At 43.3% G+C, this 11,773-nt stretch overlaps 1 protein-coding gene across 1 annotated transcript in view; it reads left to right on the forward strand.

Annotated features, from left to right (window-relative positions):
- Positions 1-4,083: 4,083 nt before the first annotated feature.
- The window catches only part of LOC106890517, a 10,244-nt gene continuing 2,554 nt past the window's right edge, over positions 4,084-11,773 (forward strand). The window contains exons 1-6 of the mRNA XM_014946445.1: positions 4,084-4,163; positions 4,214-4,372; positions 4,544-4,605; positions 6,279-6,346; positions 10,827-10,937; positions 11,577-11,653. Coding sequence (XP_014801931.1) covers positions 4,084-4,163; positions 4,214-4,372; positions 4,544-4,605; positions 6,279-6,346; positions 10,827-10,937; positions 11,577-11,653 — 557 coding nt within the window. The remainder of the gene's footprint in view (positions 4,164-4,213; positions 4,373-4,543; positions 4,606-6,278; positions 6,347-10,826; positions 10,938-11,576; positions 11,654-11,773) is intronic.

Below are 11,773 nucleotides of genomic sequence, written 5' to 3' on the forward strand. Positions count from 1 at the left end.
TGGAGTGGATAAAGGGCAAGAAGCAATGGTGTGTGAAAGGCACGGGGCAGTCTTGATGGCTCACAACGCAGGAGAGCATTTGGTGAGCACAGAGGGCAACGGACATGCAAAAAAATGATGTGGGTAATGCAGATAGATGTTCTTAAATCTTACGAACTACCGTAGCTAGAAATAACTGCAGGGAGCAGCCCTGGGGAGCTGTCAGGAGATGTCATCCATGGGAATGGTAATTCCCTTGGAGCAGGCTGAGCAAACCTAACACACTGGAAGGCGTTTGTGGAAGAGGAGTGGATGCATCCAGCATCCCTCGGGTGTCCCGGGCCAGTCACGGTCCAGCATCCTCAGCTCAAATGGGACACACAGTGTCAGTGCGGCAGGAGGTTTGCACGGTCTCCTTTAAATACAGGATATAAGATTGAATCCTAAAAATACGTTTCTCTTGAAAGTGAAGTTTTAAAATGAGCTCCCACAGGACTCCGCTCTTCACGCGTCAGAAGAATGGATTAAAATAAGGAAAATGTGGGCCTTAAAAGTTGTACTTGCTCCCAACTGAAACCCATCAGTCTTATTACACATCCAAATAAGGCGTCTCCTAAGCATATGCTATGCTTACAAATGCATTTCTAAAAAAAAAAAAAAAAAAGTGTATGATTTGAATATATGTCAGAATTTATACAGAAGAATGTTATTTAAAATGAATAAGAATAAATGTATATAATTTGTATCTATGCCACTTGGATTTTTGCATTTGTTTTTTTGTTCATTAAAGTTCAGCAGGAGTCTTCCCACTGACAGCAACCAGAGCTGGACTGGAACCTAAAGGCTTGAATCCGATCTCATCCCAGTAATGACATTTGTTCCAAGAGAATTACTTCTTCATTATCCCCTGCATGCGAGATGAGAACCGGGGGCACAAAAATGTTTTTTGACATCAGATATTCATAAGTACAGTTGACATTCTGTATCGGGTAATCCGTTTAAGAAATGAGCCCTCTGATCTCTCGTGTCTGTTTATTAACCATTCCAGCTTTCAGCTACTTTCATTAACACGTTTGGTAGCCCCAGTCGATGCCTATTTCCCCGTTATTGGCTGTAACATCCACACAGACACATTTTGTCAGAGATGTATGCAGTCATTAAAAATGAAACGTACAGGGCAAAGCTAGAAATTGGAAAAGGATATTCCATCAGGTTTTTCTTCATCACCACAATTGCTCTTTCAAAGGAAATTTATGTTATCAGATCCTCTGAATCCACAGCTGTGGCGTCAATAGTTTTGAGCAGCTCTGGCAGGGTCTGCAGAAGGACCTATGGAAGCCTTGCGTTTCTTTCCCACTTGGCAGTGGGAGGTTGATTTTTTTGGCACAGAAGCAAATGCTAAAAGTTAGTTTTTCCTGCTGAATGTTACGTCTAACTCTTTGGCCCTTATTAAGCGAAGAATGTGGAGAGGTAAATCGGCATCAATTAAGCAAACACATAAAACTTAGTGTTCATTCAAATGCTTAGCTAAGCCCGAGCCATATAAGCAGGGGCCACGCTGGTGAAATTCCTGGGAGTTTATTGAGACCTGATCTGCATTAGCAGGAGTTTGATTGTGTATGACTTAGCTTAGGAGGAATTTTGCTCTGAACTGTAAGAGGAGGCAGCGTAACAACACTGAATCGGGTAGAGCAGGGACTTGAGAAGAGAATGACAAGGAGGACCCGTCCTCAGCTGGTGGTGACATCCATCCTCCTCATGCCACCATCACATTTCAGCCACAGCACACAGAGCTTTCATCCTGCTCTTTGGGAGTTTGTGGTCGACCCATCCATACCATTACACTCACCATCAGTATTTCTTTCCTAGACTCCCTTTAGCACTTGGTCTCTGAGGGGGGAAGGATCTCGGGCTGCCTGGTAAAGTAGGAAAGCGTCGTTCCAATGGTACGAGGATTTAGCATAATCTCCCCAAATGTGCTACTAATTAAGATAAGGTTAAACAACATTAAGCAGATTATCGGAAGGCAAGTTGTTAACTGCTTCTAAACAATATGTTTCCCAGCCCTTTCTGCCCCTCGCAGCTTTTTGGTGCTGCTGCAGATTTTCAAACATCGGGCAGTGCAGTAACCCAGGGAAATTCCCCATCGTGTCTGTGTGTATCTCCATATATCTATATGCCTTTGTCCACCAAGCAGCCCTTTCATGAAGTGATAAACTTAACAACTGCTGATTTCCTTTGAAAGTCAGTATGTTGGGACGTGCACCATGGCTCTGCAGACACAGAGATGCTTTACCAGCCCATAGCACACAAGCCGAGAATGATCTGCGCTGTCCTTGTGGGTGATGGATGCTGATTTAATGGCGTGCATCAAATATGTAATACCTTACTGTAACCTGAAACACGAGCAAATTGGTGTCATCCTTTCAGTAAGTGGGCTCATTCATTTGAGGAAGATCTGCTCTGTAAACACGCAAAGCCACATGTCAGACGGGCTGATCAGATCCTGGCGCCAGACGGCAGACCCGATTTTGCAAACTTAACTTCAGCTTGGCAGAAGGTGAGGCCGCTGCAAAAGGGGACCCAGTCACGTAAGGTGACAAATGTCTCTCAAGGGTCATGGGGGAGCTGACGGGACCGAACATCTCTTAGGATCATCAGACCCCAAGTGCAAAGCATCAGGCATGTCCAATTGGATAGGAGATGAGATTAAGAGCTTAGCTGGGCTAAGTAGTGCCTGGCATTTCCTGGCACTTTGGGGCGCCAACAGCTGCTCCATTGTGCACTTACACACAGAAAATTGAAAGAGAAGCAGGGATGGGAAGCCCACCATGACCATACACATCCTGTGGTTGCAGTGGCTGCTGCCACCAGTCTGGGGCATTTTACAGGCTTACAACTTCCATCTGTTTTGAACAGAGAGTAAAGCTGGTACCTGGAGAAAATGGAGCTAACGGGGCAGTGTATCAATGTGGAATAATAAACCCACAAAATTACCACGGCCCATGGTGAGCCTATATCCATGTCCTAATTCCTGGCCAGGTAAGAATCCCCTTGAGATAGCCCAGAGGACAGTGAGTACGTGAAACCTGACACACTGGGTACCGAAGAGGAAACCAAATCCAAGGCTTGAGCAGATGGTTGTTGCTGCAGGTGAGAGCCAGTGTCTCGCTGGAACGGAGCTTCCTCACGTTACAGGCCACGCTGAGACAACAGTCCTAGCATGATGCCCTGGTTGGGGTCGTAAATGTTGCAGAGAAGCAGTTCAATCCCACACACAGGTTTCTGATAATGAATTAAAAACCAGGGCTAAGCTGGGGGGAAGCCAGGCGAGGTTTGGAGCTCCCCCTGACCCCCCAGGCCAGGCCCTCCCCTGAGCCCTCAGGGACGGCGGCGCCAAGGAAGGGAAACACTGGCAGCATTTTCTTCAATTTGGTGTTTCTAACTGTCCGTGTTCTGAAATGTTCAACGTGATTGTGTTTTCTCCCTGAAGTAGCGGGAGAGCTGCAATCCTTACATCTTCGCTTTGTGAAAAAAAAACCCTGATTGTTTCACACTCAGCCTGCCTCAATGCAAGATGGATTACGGGCGCAGCTGCCTTCCCGGATTTTCACCCCTGCCAGTTACAAAGAACAGTGACTAGAATTTGAAACTAAAGTGTAATTATTTCTCTCTCCAAGCCGGAGAACATGGAAACAATCAGCTCCAGCGGCTCTGCCAGGGCCTGGCAGGAGCCCGGCAGCACAGCCCAGCAAAAGCCTCTTCCGACCGCGTCTCTCTCAGAGCAGGGCCCGAAGGCAGCCGGGGAGACCCGGGAGACCCCCCGCCACCCCCCGGCCACACTCCCAGCCCTGTCCCCTCCCCTCGGCCGGGCCCTTCAGGCCCCTCGCCCTCAGCAAAGATGTCAGCTGCGCCCGGGAACCCTCCACTGTTCCCTCAGTAAAGACGGCGGCTTAACATCGTCGCCAGTCCTGCTTTGCAAAAGATGGCGGCTGGCGGACGCCTCCGTGGCTTCCCTCACTCAAGATGGCGCCCTACGGCTTGCTCTCCCTTTGCCCAGCTGGCAGTCGCCATGTCCCCCGCCCCGCTCTGCCCTCAACCGACATGGCGCCTGCCCGCCCAACGTCGGCCGCCGCCCGCAGCAAACATGGCGGCTTCCCTTCAGTTTCTATTGCGCCCGCCCCGTACGCTCCTCCCTTTTGGCTTCAGCGGCTTCACCTCCGTCGACGCAAAGATGGCGGAAGCGATTGCGGCCGTTTGAATTCCAGCGAAGCCGCCAAAGCCGCGCACAAAGGAGCCGGGGCTCCCATCGCCGGCGGGACGCGCGGGCCGGCGCCGCCATGGACTCGCTGCCGGGGGATGACCTGACGCTGCCGGTGGCGTTTGAGGGCAGGTAGGCAAGGCGGCGTCCCGGGGCGAGGAATGGGGCGCCGGGCTGGGGCGCCGAGCCCGCCGCCCCCCTCCCCTCCGGTGCGTGTGTCGGGGCCGGGCCTGCCGGCCCCGTTCGGGGGGACGGGACCCCCTGGGCTTTCGGCTCCTCAGCCGTGTCCTCCTCCTTCCTCAGCATCTCCCAGCCGCCAGACGTCTCCCGCGGGGATCCCCAGCCCGGCCCGGCCGGCAGCGAAGGTAAGGCCGGATGGCGGGAAGGAGCCCCCCGTGAGGCGCAGGGGGCGCCCGGCTCTGTGCGCCCTGCGGGTCTGGGAACCTGAGGGGAAAAACCTCATGCCTGAGGAGAACAGGCACAAATAACTTTAAGCGATGCAGCTTTTTTGTAAGTTGCGTCTTTTTAAGACTGTAAAACCGCCAGCAGCCGCCGCAGTTAGTGCTGTCAGCTCTCTTGCCTGTGGTCATCAGGGCTCTGAGCCTTACATAAGGTGATCAGCGGTTTTGTGGGGCGTGTACTTAAAACACTTAAAGTATCCAGCAAGGCAGCATTACTGTTTCATATTCTGCGTGGTTTTAGGGAAGTTGCATGCTGTGTATCATTAGGTTTCTCAGTATGACTGTGCAGTTGCATCCTCCCCGAAGACGCACTCTGGAGAAGTATCTTAGCTTTTATCTAGTTGTGCATTAAGAAGCCTTCTGTCTAGTTCCTGTTGAACAGAAGCTGTAATTCAGTACGTTTTTGAATGATGGCCACGATGACCATGTAACTGAGTTCGTGGCTCATTACCACATAACAATGTTCATCTTCATGTGTGGGATACTTGCTTGAAAAACTTACTTTAAAGTAAAATAGCTAAATGGTATTATTTTGAAACCCACCTATGTAAATTCGGGGTGTATGTCTTTGATTTCTCCTTATTTGTGCATGTATCCAGCCACAAAACTTGGCTGACTTCATTGTGTAGATGAAGTATGTAATTGAAACTTAGACAAATTAGATGGTTTACCAGAAAGATCTATTCGCTCATGAAAGGGAGCGCATGTAAGAAACATACCAAAGCTGTGAAATAATGTTATTGTATTCTGCATGTGCTGTAGGAAGGCTCTCTTGTGAAATTGACTAGAACGTCAAGATTTAAAAACAGCTGGCTGGTATTTTTTGGGTTATTTTCAAGACTGCTCTATGTAACAATTTTGGAAGTACTTGAAATGAAATATTTTCTTCTAGATACTATGAGAGTCTGTTTGAGTCCTCAGCTTCCTCTTCTTTGTATAAAACGTGTAGCACTTACATCATCTTAAATATTTCTATTAAAATTTGTAAGACTAAACTTTTAATCAGAATAATGAGATTATAAGTTCTGCAGACCTGCTCAAATGTGGTTGTTACAGAATGTGTGTGCAAACAATTTCACGTACATGTACATTCAGCGGGGATTACGTTTTAGGAACCTAGAAACTGGCCATTTCCTCTGTCTGTGGCTTCCCTGAGTCTAAGTTGGAGGCCTGACATGTGACCAGTAAGATACTGAAAGATTTGAATTGCTTTCCAGTAGTTTAGTAGGACTTAATTCAAACATAGGAGTCCCTTGCAGTTGCTCTGAGGACTTATTCTTGAAAGTGCACCTTGCATGGCTTAATTTCAGTGTACATCTTGGTTTAAATGCATGATGTTGGAATTTGGGAGCTTAAGTGATAGAGAGCTTATAGTGATCAGAAAGAGATCTAGGTGCTAACTACTTGGTAGCATTAACATGTAATGTAAACAAGGGGCAAAAAAATGCCTCCCTCACTTCCCAAAAGGAGGTGTACTTTATTATGTTTAGATTAGTGAAGGCCTTTGCTGTTATCAAATAGAAGCCTGTTTTAGGGATTCTGCTGTCTGAACTTGTTCTGTCTTCTTAAATGTCTAGTGTTACCAGATGTGACAGAAGATACAGTCTCACCGACGAGAGCTCGGACCATGAAGGACTATGAAAATGTAAGCAGACTTTTAATATAAGACTTGGTGACAGATTTATGGCCAAGTTATTTCTAACAGGCTGGCTGAAGTGTGGACTCTCCCAGTCAGTTTCTTTGGTTGTGTCAGTCAACAAAGATCTGTTGGAGATGTGACCAGCTGTTTTTCTGTGCTTTGAACCTCCATTTCTTAAGTATTGTGCTCAAGAAGTGAGGCAAAACTTTGTTGTTGAGACTAGCCAACTGCTGCTCTGAAGTTACGAAACCAAAATTGGCACCCTCTCCTCAAGAGTTCATGTCATCACCAGAAACGTAACGACTGGGATTGCATGTCTGCAATTGATTTATTTCATGGAAGCATCATGTTTATTTTTGTTGAGACTAGTGCAGGATTTGACTCTTTAATTCATTGATTGCTGTATAATACCTTTTACCTTTATAATTATGTATGAGTGTGCTTGGAATACTTTTGTTGTAAAGGTCTAGTGTCGTTGTGACAATTCTGTAGATAAAGCTGGTTTTGGCACTTAATAGACTATAAAGGAAAACATTAGGTTGTTTTTTTTTTTAATGTATTCATTGTCTGGGTTATTTTAATTGAATAAGCCAATTATTTTTTACTGCTGAATGATGATTTGGTTGGAGTACAGCTGTGTTGCAGGACAACTTCCCTGTTGAAAGTTTTAAATTGTGTAACTTCTTAAGATTGTGTGAAGAAGCATCTCGGAGGTGCCTGCTACAGATGAAGGCTGTGGTTTGCTCTCCTCAGGATGCCTTTGTGTGTCTGTGGTTTTCAGTGCCTTCTGCAACTGCTGTTACCTGTTGTAGCATTGTTATGTTTGAAATGAGTGTTCCTTCTGAGCTCTTTCAGTTTCTTGTGGCTTTATGTCCCTCTGAGGAGAAAGCTGTGCTCTTTGCTCGGAATTCAAAGCTTGCTTTGGAAAGCCTTGGTGAAGGATGTTTTTTACAGTCTGTAGCTATTTCACTTTCTCTTTTGTTTTTGTGTGTTGGCTGGGGTAAAAAGACATTGCCTTGGCATTAGTAGGTGCTTAAAGTCTTTTACTGTGAGATGTGCCAAAGACCTCAGTCTAGAATAAACATTCTGCAAGTGTTTTATTATAGTCAGTGTTCATTTTTACAGGGGAAAAAGTTTTAGAAGGAAGGAGAAATCTGTTGTTGTTTGTTCTTGTAGGAGGAGAAATCTATTGTTGTTGTGTGATGTAGAGGAGAAGGGGTCTCCCCACAGAGCTCTGGCTCCCTGGTACATCCAGACCCCTTACGTTAAATAGAGCTGTAAAACTTCTCTTAGGCTTTTTTTGATGCCAACAGTATAATGAAGCTCAAAAATCCATTCAAGTAAAGGAAGAACACACTTAAACACAGAGGTAGTTCTGTAACTTCTGTTTTTGAGTCTTTAAGACTGCTGATAGCTGGAAGGCTAAACTTGATAAAGGGAGGATTTACCTTTGTTCTGTTTACCAAGTGTCCAGTAGTTGCTGCCTTTAAATGCATTTCTGGACAGACATTGTAAGGCTGTTCTTAGCCCACTTTAAAACAAATCCGAATTAGCAGGTAAGGGATATCTCCTGCTTGGAGATGGTTTGTGTATGTGTATATTACTGCATGAACTTGCTGATCTTTGAGCAATGTTATTTATGCAAGATAAGAGAAGGCAGTAAGGAAAAGAGTGGCTCCTTGCCTTGCAGCTCACAGAGAACAGGGTGGATGTAACGACCCTTGAATAGGCTAAAAGATGGATCCATGTAGAGAGTCCTTTTATGTTTAGACCTGGAGAAGATACCGAGCTAGACAATATTAGAAGTCTAGATTATTTATTTTATTTTTTTTTAGTATTTATGGTGTGTCCCACTTTCTTGTAACGTGGGTAGGAACCACCTTGCAATAGAAAATATGATTATATGGGCAAAGTGAAAAGGCATCTTTAACTGAGGACCTTGTTATGGTTTATTAGATGTTCATGAATAGAAAGGATGATTGGTATTGAGTTAGGGAACTAAGTAATAATACTTGTGGGTATTTTCTTGTCTCCTCTAACCTACTTAGAGTTTTGCTGTCTTGTAAAAAGGCCTCTGCTGGCAAAAACTGTTGTGCTGTGAAACCACAGCCTCTGCTGACAGATGCAATTTTGCATAAAAGTGGCTCTGTGCCGGCTTGGAAAGGAGCTAAACCGAGGTAGGCAAGTGGTATTTGCTACCATGCTGGCTGTGGTGTATAGAGTGTATTGCAGTGTCCTGGTTTTTCAAGAGGTGTCTGCAATTTCTCTTCTTTCATTTCTTTTTTAAATACAGAAATCAAAACACATAAAGGAATTAAGACCCAATCTTTAAATGCATAAATTGAGAGGATTGCCATTAAAATCCATTTCCAATGTGAACTTGTCCGCATTTTACATGTTGTCTTTTATTAAGCTATAACTTTTTAATTGTAGTCTGCCTGAATTAACTTTCCTCTGAGAAACTGAATGTCAGAGACATTTGTTTCACTTCTTGGTTTATGATTGTGTAGTCTATTTTTTTTGCCTTTTGAAAATAGTACCCTTAAGCTCTTTGATTTAATTCTATTGCCACTGACATCCATGTGAGCAGAATTAAGGGATGCTGAGTTCTTTGGAAATTGTTTTTCCCTTTCAACTCAGAAACGTAATGAATGTCAGAGAGTCTTTGGCACTTGGACTTTTTCTGAATGAACAGAGACTGGCTGTTAGGAATCATCTGTTGACAGCTTAAAAAAAACCCCAGCAGCCAACCCCAAAAACAACAAACCAAATGCTATGAGGTCTGCTCTCACTACTTGCTGAACTGATCCAGCAAGACATGCAGGATCTAGGCCAGTGCTGCAGCCTTGCTTCATTTAAGAAATCTTTAATTTCTTTGCTTATTCCAAATAAGGATTTTGGTTTCGGTGAATGTTCTGTATTGGGTTCTGTGACTTGAAGTACAAAGTTGCATTGTTTTCTTGCTTACATCTCTCTGAATGTTCTGAAAGAGTTTTTCCAGTTATTTAGGGCACCTCATGAGTATCACAAGGTATCACGCTTTCAGCAGCTGCAACTGCATAGTTCAAGTTTATATCCACTGCTGTTTGTGATCATCCAATTGCAATTGTCAGGAAACAAAGATAAGTTAAATATATGTATTGCTGCTGTTTCTAAAGACAGACTTCGTCAGGATGTGTGAATGGGCCACAAAGTTTGTGTTGTCAAGTGTGTTTTCAATTGCTTGTGTGGTATTTACTTGGGTGAATAATGATGAGGCATCTTGCTGGGCAAAGATTATTAAACTGAAGAATTGTTTGCAGATGCAGGTTCTGAGTGCAGTTACAGAAAATAATCTTAGGTTTCACAAGCCAAATATTTTAAGAATTGTATTGCTAATAATTTTTACAAGTGGTACTATACTGTTCTGGAAAAGCCTACATAAATATTTTATTAGTAGCTCTGTAGCATATTAGATTTCCTTTGCTGAAAGCATCTGGCAGGGGACACAAGTCTTATTTGAATGAATGTTTTATGGTTAGTCTCTTAAAAGAAATTTAGGGGGAGACTCCTTTCTTTAATGAAGCCATCAACTATGTTATTGCTTCTACTAGGAAGGTTAAAAATGATAAGCAATTTTTTCCCAAAGAATTGCTCTCTGAAACATGGGATGGGATAAAGGTTTTATTGATATTCCATTTTGCTCACATGCCTTGTGTACTTTTCGCCTTTCTCACCACGAGTAAGGCCCCCATCCCAAGCTTTTACCAAGAAAATACTTCTGCTTATTATTTTTAGATTTTAAAAAACTCTCTTGGATTCCTTTTGTGTAAATGTTTTAGTACTTCAGACAATGTTTTAGTACTTCAGGAACATTCTATAGAACACTACCTGCACAACAGCATGTGTTAGATAATAATTACAAAATAATATTGTTTGAAATTATTTGCTTAAGTGATAGTGTCTGAGTTTTGCAGGGCTAAAAATAAATGCATGCTAAATGATAAGATCTTACACAAACACACAGAGTTTGTGTGTGCCAGTGTGCTTATATACCTTTCAAAACAAAAAAAAACCTCCAAAACCCAAGCAAACCCCCCAAAAGTTCAGAAGGGGTAGGCTAGAGTAGGATTTCTTCTTGTGGGGGGGGAGAGGGAAGTTGGGTCCCACCATCCCAGCCATAAGTATATTCTGTGATGTGTGCTGAAGCTGGAGAAGATAAAAACCTCTTGAAAGTGTTTGAGTATTTCTATCTCCCTGGGTGACACTCTCTTGGAAGGATGTTTCATTTTGACTTGTGTGTCATAAGCTGTTATTGATAGCTTCAGAATTATAATATATATATGTGTGTGTGTGTATATATATATATAGTTACATGTTTAGCCATCTCCAGGGAGTTGAATTCTGATCTTGCACCGTGGAGAGCAAAACCAAATGGTAGTTGTTTTCACTCTTTGTTTTACTTGGTTTGAAACACATGACATAATTTCTCTGTCTCATTTCACAGCAAATCACTGATCTGAAAAAAGAGAACTTCAACCTGAAGCTTCGTATCTACTTTCTGGAGGAGCGAATGCAGCAGAAGTTTGATGGTCCCACTGAAGAAATATACAAAATTGTATGCATTTAGAATGATCTAAGGGAATTTTAGATCTTTTTGAAGAGTTTGTTCTGTGGGAAGGTTACCCATTTTAGCTTCTAGTTTTATGGCTCTAAATTGAAAGAATGCATATGAGCTGATTGGTTGTCTGCACTGGTAGACAGACTTGTCATTGCTGATGTATTAAAATGGTATCTGTCAACTTGCAGGCCAAGTAGTTCTCTGTACCATGTGCACTTATGTCATGAGTAGTTTTCTTAGGCGATAAGAAAATAGTGTTAAGTTTATTAAAAACCTCGATAGTTGATACAATCAGGTTTTTAAAAGAAAATGAGAAGAAAATGTCTCATGGGTCAAAGGAAAACCGTGCATGGAAGCCCTAGAAGCTCTCAAGTTGATCTGCACTACTCCCCATTGTAGGAGTTAAGTGTGTGTAGGGAATTTGTATTGCTTGAATACAATGGTCTTAAACACTTTTTGAGACTTCTGAGGTCTTGAACCTTGCAAAATATGCCCTTTAAAATGTCTCTATGCTATTCTTAGCCCAATGATGCTTTATATTTGCTGGTCAAAAAAAAATAGCCTACAGATTGCCAACAACTTTTGGGTAGGGTGACCTCTGACTTCGCTCCAGACACTTTCATTCTTTTGTCCTAGAACATTGAGCTGAAAGTGGAGATAGAAAGCTTGAAGCGCAATCTGCAGGAGAGAGAGAAACTACTCATCAAAGCCTCGTAAGTACCAGTATATTTCTTGATGTCTGTGACTTAGAATTTCCAAGATCTTGCTTCTGTTTGTTTTTTTTTTTTCCTGATGTTCTAGGAATATGAGGGTCCCAAATAGTATTTTAAGGG

The sequence above is a fragment of the Calidris pugnax genome, unplaced genomic scaffold (genome assembly GCF_001431845.1).
Source record: "Calidris pugnax isolate Ruff unplaced genomic scaffold, ASM143184v1 scaffold22, whole genome shotgun sequence".
NCBI classification, from domain to species: Eukaryota; Metazoa; Chordata; class Aves; order Charadriiformes; family Scolopacidae; genus Calidris; species Calidris pugnax.